Genomic DNA, 16,876 nt, shown 5'->3' with positions numbered 1-16,876 from the left:
TGTTGGAGGGAGTCTTCAGTAGTAATGCTCTCTGACTGTGGTGGGTTGTTGGAGGGAGTCTTCAGTAGTAATGCTCTCTGACTGTGGTGGGTTGTGAGCAGATGTGTTGTGGTAACAGAGGGTTGTTGTTCCTCTGAGCAAGGCCTGGGTCTGACTGAAGGTAAAGACACAGGGATGGGTTACATGCTGGAAATCAGCAGGGAGATGAATGCACTTGTTCAGGTCAACATCTGTAGAGGAACGAACCCTCAGTGTGTTCAGTCCCACACACACATCTGGCTCAAAGCTCAGAGTCATACTGTACTGTAGCCCTGCTGCCTATGTACTCTGTTGAACCCTGTGGAAGCACACACACATGCACTCACAATACCACAAACACCAACGTGTTTGTATTCATATGTGCAGCACACTGCATAATTCATCCGGACTGCTCTGTATTAATAATGCAGTGGTGTAACACAAACAGTGAGAAGTGGAGCTGCGATCATCTGGGTCTGGGTCAAGTGAAAGAACTGCCAGCCAGCACAGGTGGCGCTTTGTCTGGAGTGTGCCCATGGAGAGGGAGGGGTGAGAGGGGAGAGGAGTAGGGAAACAGGGGGAAGGAGAGCTGAATGTGGCACTATATATAGTACTGTAGACTTCAGGCTGTATGGTTTAAAATWGGAGCCAAATAAATTCTGTATATGAAGGAGGATTATGACAATAAAATAATAAAAAGTCAAGCAAATAAAGCGATACACCATGGATCACAATGATGTAAGAGATGAGAGGCTTCCAAACAGTATAAATCCCTGTTGTTTACACTGCAGACATCCTGTATTTCAATTTACYCTGCAGGGCCATGCCAAAAGCCCACACTTTGTGTGTTAGTTAGGCTTATGTGCTCTTATAAGTATTTATTGATTTTGGCACTGCGTCTCGTTTGTCATTAAGCATACGTGCAGTGTGTTACATCTGGCTTTAAGCTTTCCGCTCAGACTGCAGTCCCACTGAAAAACAAACATGCAAATCATACTGACACGAACACTGAATCTGTGGAGTGACACACACAAACACACAGACCGAGACACACAGATACAGATATACGCACACACACACAAACACACACACACACAGTCATGATTTAGTATGCATTGAGCAGTGGCTCCTCGTATGTCACTCGTCTCCCTGTCTAGTACCACCGCAGTGTGAGGAATTCTCACCACGCCTCACTCTACACATTTTGCCGCCCCCTCACGTAACCCCCCCCCCCCCCCCGGCCGTGGAAAAACGAGAACCCTGTTGGGGACTGGAGCATCTGGAGTATCAGCCCCTCCTCCTCCCATCCCCGCTCCCCCTCTCCCTCCAATGACATCAGAGGCTCTGCTCGGTGAGTGGACCCCCGTGGTGGAGGGTCAGAGGCTGAGGCACCAGGTGCAGGGCCAGGAGCTGGAGCCACGCTCACTGGGACAGGAGAGGGGAGGGAGGGGGGAGCGGGTCACTAGGGATTTACTTGTATAGGGATAGTACTCACTGKAGACACACTCACACAGGTGACAGGAATAATATACATGGTCTCTGTTCAACTATCAATGACATGTTGTATCTGCTAGGGATTGGCATGCTGCTTATTAACATGACATGGTAATAAGGGTCGTACTACTGCAGTTAAACGAGTGCTGGTTGAAAACTCAAGGTTAGCTGGGATTACCATCTGTCAATCAATAGCTGTTGTGAGCCAATGGAAACTCTTTGATGAGGCAGGCATGCAGACAGGGAGCCTCCATAGGGCTGAATAATGAGGTGATTGACAGTGTTAATGATGTGATAATTCCTCCCATCATGCATTTAGAAGCCTAATTTCACCTAGCAGTAGGATAATAAGTCACAGACGATCCATACTGATTTCTACCCCCCTTTCTTCTCCCTCTCTGTCTCCTATCAGGACGAGTGTCGGAACTTCATGAAGGTTTTGTTGAGTCGACAAGGAGGTCTGTTTGTATGTGGGACCAATGCCTTCAATCCGCTGTGTGCCAACTATACTGTGAGTACCTATAGAACGCACGCACACACACACTATCTCTCTTACTCAAACAGCAGTCATTACTGCTTGGGGAAGCTGAGCACATCTCTGCCTGTCAGCAGGTCAGTCATGCATCAGAGTTGAATGATTGGTGCGTCACTGATTAATGGACTATGGTTTTTCCTGGAACCCAGAGCTCAATCAGAAACACCATTAGGCATATTGCTTACTTGCACATTTACATCTTATTTGCCTCATTTGTTCGATACCTAAGGCAGAGAGAGACAGAGGCCCTTAGCAAGGCAACAAAGGCCCGCTTTCTCAGATATCAGTTGCTGTTGTACAATGCTTACACTTGTATGTGGAGCTTGCAGATTGTTGGGTTCTGAAAATATGAAATGTTCTTATTCATGTCACTGAGGGAGAGAGGGGATTGTATAACGTTTACATTCTGTCCGGATATGTTACTGTTAGCCTTCAGGGATCCTATGGGAGGGAAAGAGACACAGTCTGGTACGAGTCAACATGCCAGCCGTGAGTTGGGGAGGAGTGAGCAGAAGTCAGGTCAGATGAAGTGAGGAAGAACAGATATCTCTAAGGTTCTGTCTAGCAACAGAGATGCATTGGCTGTTCAGATGTGTAGGAGGAGACTCAGCATAGGAGGTAGGGTTAAATATCAGTGCTTGTGTGAATGTGTTTTTTGTCTTATGCAGCTGTATGACCCAATCGGGGAATAAACATGGTTTGAGCTTTATTAAGCGTCCGTGAAATTTTATAAGGTTCATTTATAACCTAACAAGATGATCCGAGTACAGAGATGAGGGCTGGGAGAGTGTGAGCCAGAACTGAGGAGGAGGCTGTGCTTATGATGTATCTGGATGGTTAGTTTCTTCCCCTCTGGTGAAACCCAGCCAGGCCAGTTGGAAGGAAAYCGCTAAGTGGTTGCACTGCTCATGTACCTGGAGCTGCTCACCACCCGACCCACTCTTTCCTGAAAGAGCCCTCTTCAGACGTACACCATTTACCTGCTCCATATCACAACCACATCCTTGCTCTGCCAATCAGACAACAACAAAAAAGTGTGCATAAATATGAATCATTTGCTCAGTCGGTTTCTCAACGTTCCTCCAGAATATCTATTAGCAGAGGGAAACGGGGAGGGAGAAAGGAGGAGGTGGATGGAGGGGGGGTCCAGTTTCACCATCAAAGGCTTTCAGATAAGTGATATGTTCAGTCTGTCACGTCTCCAACATACCAGCACACTGACTCCCTCCTCTATACCTGACCCATTATCTCTGGCTGTTAATGACACTAAGCAGTGCAACCTGCGCTGGGCTGACGTGCTTAGGGCTTCTCCTGGGACTAGTTAGAGAACCTAGGGTTTATTTACAGCTAGTTTTAATGACAACCGCAGTATCATTAATTTAATTAATTTTCAATCGGTGATGGTGTGTCTGTGTGACGATTTCTCCTGTGGTTGTTTAGCTGCATGCGTTTCAAAAGGTTGTGTTTGTGTGTATTTGTCCCATTTGCATAATTGCAGAGGGTGAATAATAATAATAGTGAATATTTTATAATATATGCTAATTGCCATACTCTGTGGGCATGTACAGGTAACTGCCAAAATAATGGAAACACTTGAGTAAATGAGGGATAGAAASTATATTGAAAGCAGGTGTTTCCACACAGATGTGGCTCCTGACTTAATTAAGCAATTAACATCCCATCTTGCTTAGGGTCATGTATAACAATTTTGGGCAGGCCATWATTTTGGCGATTATTTTGGCTACAATGGCTATGCCCCCATAGGATGACAATGCCCTCATCAACAAGGCACGTGTGGTCACTGAATGGTTTAATGAGCATGAAAATTATGTAAACCATATGCCATGGTCATCTCAGTCACCCGATCTCAAACCAATTGAACACCTACAGTATGGGAGATTCTGGAGTGGTACCTCAGACAGCGTTTTCCACCATAGAGTTCCAGAAACAGCATTGAAGCTGTTCTGGTTTGTGGTGGCCCAACGCCCAATTAAGACACTTTATGTTGGAGTTTCCTTCATTTTAGCAGTTGCATGAATGTTTACTGTATGTGAAGGTGAACCTCACTCTGTTTTCCAGCAACATTATACAGTATAGTGAACTGTTTGTGTGTGTGTTTTCCAGGGAGACACTCTGGAGATGGTGGGAGAGACAGTCAGTGGGATGGCCCGCTGTCCCTATGATCCTAAACACGCCAACGTGGCTCTGTTCGCAGGTTTGGAAACACTCATTGCTTTAAACACCTCGTGGTGTAGCTGCAGTAGTTCCCCGTCATCACATAATCTTTGGCCGTGATTGAAACAATAGGAAGCCTTTATTGCACATTACTGAGCAGTAGAAATAGAGTGATTTGTCCACTCGGCACTAGAGGCTCTGTTGCACCACTGTAATTATCTCTAATGTACTTATACATTGTTCATTGATCAACAGTCGAATGCATTGAGTTGTGTAATGTAATGTCAAACTACCTTCTGCGATGTTCTATGCTGTGATATGAGCTGTTATTATGCTGTGATTTGAGCTGTTCCCATTGTATCTGACTGTGTGTTTTTTGCCAGAGGGGAATCTGTTTACGGCCACTGTGACGGACTTCCTGGCGATAGACGCTGTGATCTACCGTAGCCTGGGGGACAGTCCTGCACTCCGCACAGTCAAACACGACTCCAAATGGTTCAGAGGTACTTCCACGTGTATTTATTTGTGTGTGCGTGTGTGTGCATCTGTGTGTGTATGTATCCGCCTGCGTGTGTGTATTTGTTTGTATTTGTTTGTGTGTGTGTTGCCTCTGTTGTTAGAAGGCTCTGTTTATGTCTACATCACTTACTATCAGGATCAATATCTGTGTCAGACTCACTGCATTGCCTTAGTCAGCAGCATCCCTGCTGAGGTCAGAGGATCCAGGGCTGAGAGATTAGGTCTGCTCTGTGTCTGTATGTGGCTGGATGGCCTGAGTATTATTCAGTAGGAACCAAACAATAACAGGTTTTGAAACTGACAACAAAAATGAGCCTCCTCAATTAAAAAAAAAAATGCTCAAAGTGTATGCCTGCTTAGCAATGCTTGTGTTTGTGTCTGGGATTAGGGAGGTATCTTACTCTGTCTCTTACAGCTCTATGGAGATGTGTTTGTTCAAGCTACTCTTGCTGTGTAACATGGTCCTCTCCCGTCCTTTCCAGAGCCCTACTTTGTCAGTTCAGTGGAATGGGGTCCTCACATCTACTTCTTCTTCAGAGAGATGGCCGTGGAGTTTAACTACCTGGAGAAGGTACGAGACAAACTGGTAAAGCTTTGGACACGCCCCTGTGTGCCGTGTGTCTGCCTGCCTGGATGTTCCATCTCATGTAATTATTCAAATGTCAATACCAGCCTAGTGCTTCTGATGACCTTTTTCCATTTATCTGTGTATCTGTGTTTCTGTGTATCTGTGTTCCTGTGTATCTGTGCTGTTGCATATCTAATATAATAACAGTGGGCTATGCGAACAACGTTGCGTCTGAATTAGACAGGGGAAAAGCGTTTTCATAACAGCTCCAAATGGCATCAGTCATATCAGATTTGGGATACGTGCTCATGAAAAAATAGGACAGTATCTAATAAATTAGCTATTCACATTTGGTGGAAATGTGCTGGAGCAGGCATTTTGTGCTGCATGTTTATAGGGCTCCCAGTAAGTGGAGACTTACACTGTACCACAGTTGTGTGTGGGTTGAGATTGTTCAAAGAACCCATTTGAAATGCACTGACATATCCTGGAATAGTACATATTAATTTACCATTTTAAAACAATGATCTGTCAAATGTGGTCGTACGCATTGCAAATACTTTTTTTTTATCACCCAAGAGCTAAAAAGGGTTTCATGTTCGTTTTGGAAGAATGTTTATTGTGGTATAAAACTGATTATTAACTGGGTGGTACGAGCCCTGAATGCTGATTGGCTGACAACCGTGGTATATCTAACCGTATACCACGGGTATGACAAAACAGTTATTTTTACTACTCTAATTACGTTGGTAACCAGCTTATATTAGCAATAAGGCACCTCGGAGGTTTGTGATATATGGCCAATATACCATGGCTAAGGGCTGTATCCAGGCATTCCGCTTTGCGTCGTGTGGAAGAACAGCCCTTAACCGTGGTATATTGGCCATATACCACACCCCCTCGGGCCTTATTGCTTAAATATATATTCATGGGCTCATTAATCAACCACTAAATCTAATGTGTGACATATGTGTGCTTTAAACTGTCCCAGCGTGGAAAACTCTGTACATGGTCATTGATATGTAGTTTGGTGCGAGGTAATTGACTGTTCTGTCTGTTCCACGTGCTTGCGTGCACGTGTGTTCAGGTACAGGTGTCTCGGGTGGCTCGGGTGTGTAAGGGGGACCTGGGTGGTTCTCAGAGGGTGTTGGAGAAGCAGTGGACGTCGTTCCTGAAGGCCAGACTGAACTGCTCCGTCCCTGGAGACTCCCACTTCTACTTCAATGTGCTCCACTCCACCAGCCCTGTCATCAGGATGCATGGCAGGGACATCATCCTGGGAGTCTTCTCCACCCCCGCCAACAGGTACACACACACCGACAGACAGAGGAGGTCCCTGAAGAGAGGGAGATGGTTAGGGCTTATGGGGGGAGATACAGTTCTCGATTAGGCGGAACACATTTATTTGCTTCATGGGTTTACTTTTAGAGAGGAAGACAGTTATGTTAACAGATTGGAGTGATGAAATAGAAAGAAAAGGAATGAGGGATGCTGCTGGGTAAGAGGAGGATTAGATGAGGCTGAAGATGGTTGCAGAGAAAGCATGAGAGAGCACAATAAACAGACGGAACAGCACAAGGGAGTAGAGGAAAGATGAGGGTGGTGTGTGATCGGACGCCTATACACACGCATGCATATGTGCCTCCTGTGTTATATACCATATATCATGCAGAAGTTTCAGGCTATCGTGTGTGTGTGTGTGTGTGTGTGTGTGTGTGTGTGTGTGTGTGTGTGTGTGTGTGTGTGTGTTGAATACAGAGCAGACTCTAAAAGGGATTCGACACAGGTCGCCCATGCAGATGAGTCAGCAGGATGCCTATCAGCAGAGAGCAAACCTCAACTAATGCCAGCTCTAATAACATCCTCTACTCATAATGGCTGCTGTTGTGGCAGCCAGGAGAGGAAGAGAGAGAGAGGAGGAAGACCCTCTCAAACCCGTTCAAGGACAAGGAAGTCAATAATGGGAAACATCTGCAGCGCTACCCCCCGCCACCCTTTAAGAGTTAAAACTGTTTCATCAGCTGCATCTTATCTTTGGGCTGGGAGGGCTGGGAGAGGGATGGGGGCTAGATGGGAGCGGTGCACCTGCAGAGAGAGATGGATGGTTTATACAGGGCCAACAACGGCTTACAGATAACACTGTGACCAGCGTGTCAGGGAGAGGCCCAGCTGAACACACACTACCTGCCTAGGCACCGCGCCGCCGCTGTGCTCCATTATAAATCAGAGAGAAAGCGAGAGAGGTACGCTGTAAACCTCCCCAACACTGTGTGGTCCGCTGCAGCATACTTTTAAAGCTCTTACCAGACATATTGCTTTTGCCGGTTGCGTGTGGTGAGCACAGCAGGGGAGAGGTTTTGGGAAATCTGGAGTGGCCATTTTGAGATAGTGTATCATCTCRCGCATGTGCACATTTGCTACCACTGTGGGAATTGTGGAAAAAGAGCTCTGGTTTAATAGTTTCCCACCAGCATCCCTCAATGTTTGCTTGTTATTAATTATTTTATCATGCCTATAAAACCAGGATAGAGTTTACAGCCCCATGAAGCTTCCTGGTCTGTGGCGTTAGCTAGCTAGCCTAGCAACACCAAATCCTCCTTGGTTGACTGGTTGACAGTTCAGTGTGTCCACCTCTCCTACCTCTGGTCATTCCTGTCTGAGGGGATGAACAGTAGGCTTGGGTTTCTTCTGAGCACCTGATCCTTCTCACTGCACAGCCCAGCCAAACCTCCCGGAGCTGCAGGAGGTCTGGGATCTATAGGAGCAGTGGAGGCTATGAGAGGAGGATATGAGAGAGCCTCTGAGCCTGCAGATAAAGGGGAAGGGTGCTTTTTATAGCAGCAGGATAGAGAGACAGACTATTTGAGAAGATAACATGGAGGTGAGCCAAGCTTGGCTAGGCTATGCTATACACTAGCCTGGGGCTAGGCTACTTGGCTACTGGGCAAGGTGGGCTTAGCAGTACTAGACATGGCCTGAAAATATGGTGCCTGGGCCTCGGCTGGAGAAGTTCCTCCAGGGAAGTGCAGGGCTCTGGGGTGAGTTAGTCACTTACGCTGCTTTTTGTTTTTCAAAACGTGGCACCGAGGCTCCAACGCTGCGTACAAAGCCCTCAGCGCACCGTAGGCTACAATAGCCTACCTCGACTTTCCCTCCATTTCGTCGGGGAACAGCTGTGAAGCGAGCTGTAGCCTATTGCGTGTTTATGAGTCTGTTATTAAAGGATGTGAAACAATGTTGCGTATGAATTACAGGGGGCTGTTTGAAGAAGCAAATCCCATTCGAAACATCCTTGCTTTCTCTGTTAAATCTTACTAGATGCTGTTTTAAATCAAACAGGCAATAGCAGATGACCAACAGCAATTTAGGGATATTGACTAATTGTCCCGCTGATGGCCCATCAGGTGTCGATAGGGGCTCTTAAAGTATTCAGATGATTGGTTAGAATAATCTTTCAGAACACACACACCTAGCCTATGGTCAATCAGCACACAGTTGTCTGGACACTTTCCTATCTGTCCAGGTCAGTCACATTCTGTCTTCTTTTCGAATCGAAAAAAAATGCAACTGGTAGTCTATTAATAGGCTACAGTGAGACTTGACATATTGGTGCCAATCACTAGTAGCCTAATACTCCTCCAATGGATGGAGCGATTCGGTGTGCTGCTGACAACTTTGAGGGGATCGGCCAGAACAAGCCTCAGTGCCTTGCTGAAGGCACTTCCTATCCAACATATGCTGTCTGAGTCTAGTTTTCAATGAAATACCCTAGGCCTAGTTTTATTATTGATAATAATATTATATTGCAAATTGTAAGAAAATAAATCACTACCAGGTTAAAATAACTTTTCTTTGTTTCTTGTAGACTATTGAATATGTGCATTTTTTTCTGTATTAGTTAATTAATGTATTAGTAAACTTACGGATTAGGCTAGTACATTTTTCAAGTATTCCTCACAACCATGTTTTATTCTGTCTACAAGGAAGGAAATGAAAGGATTGCATATGCTTCCTGTTCAATCACATGCAGCTCAGATACATTTTTATAGATAAAGATATAGTATAGCCTGTTTTCAGTCCGTCCCACCAGCCAGCCGTGTGCACGTGGACGAAAGAGTCGCCTACGAAGGAGTTCCGCTTCTTCTGCAGCATTCACTGTAAAATATAATGCTTTGCGGCGGCGCTTCGGAGTTAGTCAGAGCAGGGGGCCCTCTGGAGACCCAGCCTCATAGGAGCCATTAAGATGACATGGTGTCAGAGGGAGGCGTCTCCAGTTGACAGGAGAGCACTGAGGCTGTGCCACCAGGGAGATGCGGTGGCAGTCACAGCTGGATACCTCCCCTGGGCCCTGGGTTGAGGCAGGAGCTGAATACATACTTGGTCCTTACCAGGTGGAGAGACAGAAAGAGGTGGAGAGACAGAAAGAGGTGGAGAGACAGAAAGAGGCGGAGAGACAGAGAGACAGAGAGAGGTGGAGAGAAAGCAGATGAGAGAAGTATAGAAAGACAAAGCAGAAAGGTTGAAGAAGGTAAATGTGTGTGCAGAGAGGGGGAAGAGACAGAGAGGTGGAAGAGACGTAAAAGATGTAAAGACCCAGGTGGATAAAATAAAATAAACAATCCTCTCACCTTTCCTTGAACCTTAGCCTAGACTGAAGAACTAATTCCCCTCCACTAGCCTCCATCAGCTGTCATGCTGTCACCGGAGCTGGGCTATAGAGAGCTGTCAGAGAGCTGGTTAAACTGTGAGGGTGTGGTCTGGCACGAAGTCTGACCCCTCCACCAGCCTCCCCAGCCTGTACTGACTGTCAGTCAACCCTTCTCACTGTACATCAAATTTGAACGGCCACAATTCAACAGCTGTACATAGCCAAACTGATGCCAATTTATTTCAAAAAAATGAGGAAAGAGAGATCAGAAGAGAAACAGAGGATGAAAGGGATGAGAGGGAGAGAGAGGGAGAGCAAGAAAGAGCAGAGAGGACAGAGAAATTATACAGGTAGAGAAGAAGGAGAAGAGAATACAGAATACAGAAATATAGAGGCAAAGGCAGGGTAGGCTGCCAGACAGTTGGAGAGAGGTTGACCTGGTCAAATGATGTATTAGGTTAGCATGTCACCCTGCTGGAAAAAGCCTCTGGTTTCGCAGCAGAGAGAGGCAAAACTCAGACAGCTTACCCAAACAAACAGTTCTCAGAGGATCCCTGGATACCTACTCCAGCAGGCCTAGGGGCACAGGGGCAGCGCAGGGAGAGAGCCCATAAGCCCATCTGTCTGTTTGTGTCAAGACCTGAGCACAGGCACTACTTGACCTTAACACTGGAGTAATGGAGTGTTGGAGTGAGCAGCAAAGTGAGAGTGAGAGAGCCTTTCTCTCTGCTGCTTTCTCTCTCTTTCTCCCCCTCTCTCTGCAGTGCTCTCTCACTTTCTCTCTTTCTCCCCCTCTCTCTGCAGTGCTCTCTCACTTTCTCTCTTTTCTCCCACTCTCTCTGCAGTGCTTTCTCACTTTTCGCTCGTTTCTCCCCCTTACTCTCTGCAGTGTTTTCTCTCTTTCCTCCCCCTCTCTCGGCGTGCTCTCTCACTTTTCTCTCTTTGCTCCCCCTCTCTCTGGCAGTTGCTCTCTCACTTTCTCCTCTTTTCTCCCCCGCTCTCTGCAGTGCTCTCTCACTTTCTCTCTTTCTCTCCCTCTCTGGAGTTCTCTCACTCTCTCTCACCCTCTCACACCCTCTCTCTCCCTCTCTCTCTCCCTCCCTCTCTCAGGACGTAGTGTCAGAGTTAGGAAAGGGAAAAGAGAGTAGGCGTGAAGTGCTCGGCAGGCACTGAGTCACTCCCTAAGGTTCACTTTGTGCTGTACCAGAGAAGTCCTAGTCACTCCACAGACTCACACAACTTCTTAGCAAAAACATGATGTCTCAAAGGGAAGAGAAGCTCTCGGAGCAGGAGACGAGAGAGAGACGCTAGTATTCACCCCCTGTTGTCCTGACATTGCTCTCTCTCTCCATCTCGCTTGTGTACACCTCCATTAACTACCACACTCGACACTACAGTAACAGTATTGTAGCGCTTCGTTCAGTGTGGGGGGACTTAGCTTCTTTTCACAGCAGATGRTCCATTCTGGGTCAGTGAGTTCAATAGGAGCTTAGCAACAGCCAAGGTGTGCAAGCATTTTACTGGAACATGTTGTGTGGTCTCTACAGTATTTCCTCTGAGTAATTCCTCATTTGTTGACTACTTATTTCCTGTGTATTCCCGGATTCTAACACAAAACTTCAATTTTGTATGCCAACTTCAATGTCATTCAGGATATAACCTTAATTGTTCATTTATATATATTTTTTTATTTAACCTTTATTTAACTAGGCAAGTCAGTTAAGAACAAATTCTTATTTACAATGATGGCCTACCCCGGCCAAACCCGGACGACGCTGGGCCAATTGTGCGCCGCCCTATGGGACTCCCAATCACTGCCGGTTGTGATACAGCCTGGAATCGAACCAGGGTCTGTAGTGCCACCTCTAGCACTGAGATGCAGTGACTTAGACCGCTGCGCCACTCTATCCACCCCTGCCTTATCCATTGTAATCTGGTTCTCTCTCTGTAGTATCCCTGGTTCGGCTGTGTGTGCCTTCGACATGGAGCAGCTAGCTGGGGTGTTTGATGGGAATTCAAGGAGCAGAAGTCACCTGAGTACTAATGGACCCCTGTTCCTGACGAGCTCATTCCCAAACCAAGGTTACAGTATTGCCTTACCTGCAATCATCTCCTGGCTCATATGATGTACTTTATGTGAGCGCTAAAGTGTAAGAGTGTAAGACACCATTAACTGGACCACAGATAACACTGAAATTGGTCAGTATGGGGAGCCTGTGCCTCCGTAAGGGGGAGCCTGTGCCTCCATAAGGGGAGCCTGTGCCTCCATAAGGGGAGCCTGTGCCTCAGTAAGGGGGATCCTGTTCCTCAGTAAGGGTGAGCCTGTGCCTCAGTAAGGGGATCCTGTGCCTCAGTAAGGGTCAGCCGTTGCCTCAGTAAAGGGGGATGTCCTGTGCCTCAGTAAGGGTCAGCCTGTGCCTCAGTAAGGGTCAGCCTGTGCCTCAGTAAGGGGGAGCCTGTGCCTCAGTAAGGGTCAGCCTGTGCCTCAGTAAGGTCAGCCTGTCCTCGTAAGGGGGTCCTGTGCCTCAGTAAGTGGAGCCTGTCCTCGTAAGAGGGATCCTGTGCCTCAGTAAAGGGAAGCCTGTGCCTCAGTAGGTCAGCCTGTCCTCAGTAAGGGGATCCTGGTGCCTCAGTAAGGTGGAGCCTGTCTCGGTAAGAGGGATCCTGTGCCTCAGAAGGGGAAGCCTGTGCCTCAGTAAGGGTCAGCCTGTTGCCTCAGTAAGGGGGATCCTGTGCCCAGTAAGGTGGAGCCTGTGCCTCAAGTAAAGGAAGCCTGTGCCTCAGTAAGGTGGAGCCTGTGCCTCAGTAAGGGGAGCTTGTGCCTCAGTAAGAGGCGAGCCTGTTGCCTCAGTAAGGGGGAGCCTGTGCCTCAGTAAGGGGGAGCCTGTGCCTCAGTAAGGGGACCTGTGCCTCAGTAAGGGATCCGTGCCTCAGTAAAGGGGAGCCTGTGCCTCAGTAAGGGGGAGCCGTGTCCTGTCTCAGTAAGGGGGAGCCTGTGCCTCCAGTAAGGGGGAGCCTGTGCCTCAGTAAGGGTCAGCCTGCTGCCTCAGTACAGGGGGGAGCCTGTGCCTCAGTAAGGGGGAGCCTGTGCCTCAGTAAAGGGGAGCCTGTGCCTCAGTAAGGGGGAACCTGTGCCTCAGTAAGGGGGAGCCTATGCCTCAGTAAGGGGGAGCCTGTGCTAAACCCTGTGTTTCACCCTCCTCCAACAGGCCAGGGGGCTGTGCTGTTCAGGGCTCCAGGTTCAACTCATCCAATGGTTTCCCTGATGAGATGCTGAACTTTGTGAAGACCCACCCCCTAATGGACGAGGCGGTGCCCTCACTGGGACAGAGGCCCTGGATCGTCAGAACCATGGTCAGGTGAGGCTCTGTGACCGCATCAGGGGACATCACAGACTCAGAACTAGGAAACCTTTCGCACACATCCTGTGCTGTTTCCCTGCATCCTGTGCTGTTTCGCTGAGACATGTACACTTGTATGGCTTCATACCATTAGACACCATAGGAGTCTACAGCCATGTCTCAGGGCAAACTCATACACATACACACACATATTTGCATGGACACAAATTAGCCTCTGGGCTGGTTCTCCTTCTGTTTATGCCGGTCGGTTGTTCCGCTCGCTGTGAGAGTTTGCTGCAGGAGGCAAGCAGCTGGGATGCATCAAACTACAATGGCCACCAGCCGAGCCAGAGGGAGGAGACTATTACTGTGACAAGTTGTATGTGGAATATGAATTACCCAGTGGAACGACTTCTTCTATTTTAGAACATTGACTCATACACACAGGACGTGTGTAGTTCAGCTACGGTGCTATTGTTTCAAGACAAGTCCATTCATCTGAATGATATTAATGACTGCTCTTGGTAATTAGTTCTGTATGTAAATTGGATGAATATTTTACTGTGTGAATTTCATTTAGTGAATGACAGTAAGAGGTATGCAGATTGGTTGTGTCCCAAATTGAGCCCTAGACCCTACCCTATTTGATAGGATCATGTAAGCTTAGTTATTGTAACAGAAGCTCCACTATGCTGTTTGATAGGCTAGATGGAATTATCTCTATATTGCTAACTCAAATCCTGTCAGATCAACGCAATAGCCTATTGGTTAATCAGGACAAGGGGTCAAGAGAAGATTGGGTGAAAAACACAGTGTCTCTATATCATCATCTTGTCTTCTTCCCCTTAGGTACCAGCTGAATAAGATGGCGATGGACACGGAGGCTGGCCCCTACAGAAACCGCACAGTGCTCTTCCTGGGCTCCAGCCGGGGGACCATCCTCAAGTTCCTGATCATCCCCAACCGGGACAACACCGTGTCCAGCAGCAATGTCTTCCTGGAGGAGCTGGAGGGCTTCATCCCTGACAAGTAAGAGTTAACGGGTTACAGACAGTCTCTAATGGGTGTTGTTGTGATGGTCTTATTAATTATCTCTAAGTGTTTCACTGTAACACATGCATGGGACCGCGGGGGGGATAGGAAGCAAACAGATGGGGTATTACTTGGTTATCTTTCAATGAGCCCAATTAGAAATGTTTAAGCAAGAGTCTCCTAACTAGAGCGATGGCGGCGGGGCTGCTAATTGTGCCCCCTGATCTATTCTCTGCTCAGACTGAGGGGAAAACGGGGCTCATTTACTGTAGTAAGAAACACTGTAGCACAAACCTCGTTGGCAGGTGAAAGGAGGTTAAAACCGTTACATCCCACCCTTCAAAACAACGCATTCATGTAGGCGTCAATGTGAGGTTCCATTCCACAAACAACTAAATGGGGAGCAGAGGAATCAGATCAGAGGGCAGATGAGTTAAGGCTGCAGCAATAGCGGCGGTGTTGCCGGTGTGTGAGTGTGTTTGGGGGTGATTTGCTGTGCTGTGATAGTGGTGTGGCTGTGAGCCTGGTATAGGGGTGTGTGACAGGGCTGGCATTCTCCCTCAACGCAAGGAGCCAGCTAATCAGGAGAGAGGGACTGGAGTAATCAGATCAGCCTTCTCCCAGCCTGCCCTTCCTTAACCCCAGACTAACTCCCTTAATGGGCCCAGGGTAGATAGACGGCACCCACCACCATCGCAGGGGCAACGGGAACACATCACAGATAGAGATCCTCAAAGCCCAAATTGTTTTTTGATTGGCTGTCTGACATAATGATTATATTTTATATTTTCGACCTGGTAATGAACCATGAAATGACCCGGGGGAAACGGAGAGATTAATGGGCCACACTTTCATTATTTCTCAACCTGTCTCCATTTTACTTATTTTGTTTACTTGTTTAGTTGTTCTTTCTCCCTCCCCATCTCTCGCTCTCTTCTCCCTCCCCATCTCTCGCTCTCTTCTCCCTTCCCATCGCTCACGCTCTTCTCCCTCCCCATCGCTCGCGCTCTCCTTCCGTCAGTCTGGTTTCTCACATAGTTTGTTTGCTGTGAGGTATGACTAACAACTTGGTACTGTAGTGTGTGATAAATTTCCCCTAATGACTCCTCAGCTGTCAGCCATGTTTATTACCATAAACCATCCAAATAAGCCCATGCAGGAGTGCACATATGTATATAAATATATATATATATATCCAGCCTACAAAGGCAGGTGTTTGGATAATATGGAAGTGCTAAGTACCAATTAGAGCTAATGCAGGATGTAGCTGGTGGCTTTGATGCCCATCCAACCCCAGGCCTCAGTCATCAGCCATCAACACACTGCATACTAAAGATGACACTGTGACAAACAGGCATTTCCATGCTTCCGAAGGCCTTTTACTGCTTTCCCTTTTATTGTTGTGCTTTTAGTCATAAACTGGTTTGAGTTATACTTAATGAAGCAGTGATGTGTTGTGTTGATATGATGTGCAGTGAGATCATGTAGAGTAGTGTTGTGTTCAGTTAGTGTGTGATATGATGAGGTCAGCTTGACCTCATCATGGTGTGGTGCGCCTTAGCCGACTGTGTGTTGTGCAGGTGCAATAAGGCAACACTCTCACTGTCTCTCTGTGTGTGTATGTGTTTTTAGGTGTGGGGAGGACTCTCCGCAGGCGAGACAGTTGTTGTCCCTGACTCTGGACTGGGTGAGCCAGTCTCTGCTGCTGGCCTTCCCCTCTTGTGTGGTCAGGGTCCCTGTGGCACGATGCCAGCTCTACTCACGCTGCATGAAGTAAGCCACACACATCACACACACCTTTCAGCTCCACACACAAACATCACACACACCTTTCAGCTCCACACACACACACATCACACACACCTTTCAGCTCCACACACACACACACACACACATCACACACACCTCTCACCGACTCCTCTGTAGCCCACACACACCCCTCACCCACACCTCTGTAGCCCACACACACCTCTCACCCACTCCTCTGTAGCCCACACACACCTCACCCACACCTCTGTAGCACACACACCTCTCACCCACTCCTCGTACCCACACCACACCCCCTCACCCCACACCTTCTGTAGCCCAACACACACCTCTCACCACTCCTTCTGTAGCCACACACACCTCTCACCCACACCTCTGTAGCCCCAACACCTCACCCCACACCTCTGTCCCCCACACCCCTTACCCACCCCTTAGCCCCCACCAACCCTACCCACCTCGGTGCCCACTCACACTCCACCACACCTCTGTAGCCCCCGACACACCCCTCACCCACACCTTCTAGATCCCCACACACCCTCTCCCCACACCTCCCTGAGCCCACAACTCTGCACCCAACCTCGAGCCCCACACACCTACTCAGCCACATACCAGTATACTGTAACATCCTAAGCCCCGCCCACCACCAATCATTTACAATCACCACCTTAGTCATCCCTAAACCATCTGCAACTTATACAGCCTACCCTCGGTGCACCACTATTTACCCACCCCAGTGCAATCGTATCGAAAATCAAGAAACCTATCGGCACCATAGCAGT

General features: G+C 47.8%; 1 protein-coding gene across 1 annotated transcript in view; it reads left to right on the top strand.

Moving 5' to 3' along the window:
- sema6bb (sema domain, transmembrane domain (TM), and cytoplasmic domain, (semaphorin) 6Bb) overlaps window positions 1-16,876 on the top strand; it is a 148,076-nt gene that overhangs the window by 93,706 nt on the left and 37,494 nt on the right. Inside the window, 10 exon segments of the mRNA XM_070447698.1 lie at window positions 1,925-2,023; window positions 4,172-4,262; window positions 4,606-4,725; window positions 5,224-5,312; window positions 6,397-6,614; window positions 11,909-11,967; window positions 11,970-12,039; window positions 13,167-13,316; window positions 14,148-14,327; window positions 15,963-16,103. Of these exon segments, the coding sequence (XP_070303799.1) occupies window positions 1,925-2,023; window positions 4,172-4,262; window positions 4,606-4,725; window positions 5,224-5,312; window positions 6,397-6,614; window positions 11,909-11,967; window positions 11,970-12,039; window positions 13,167-13,316; window positions 14,148-14,327; window positions 15,963-16,103 (1,217 nt within the window).

The sequence above is a fragment of the Salvelinus sp. IW2-2015 genome, linkage group LG16, assembly GCF_002910315.2.
Source record: "Salvelinus sp. IW2-2015 linkage group LG16, ASM291031v2, whole genome shotgun sequence".
NCBI lineage: Eukaryota > Metazoa > Chordata > Actinopteri > Salmoniformes > Salmonidae > Salvelinus > Salvelinus sp. IW2-2015.
The sequence above is the reverse complement of the archived record's forward strand: the minus strand, read 5'-3'. Positions and strand labels throughout refer to the sequence as shown.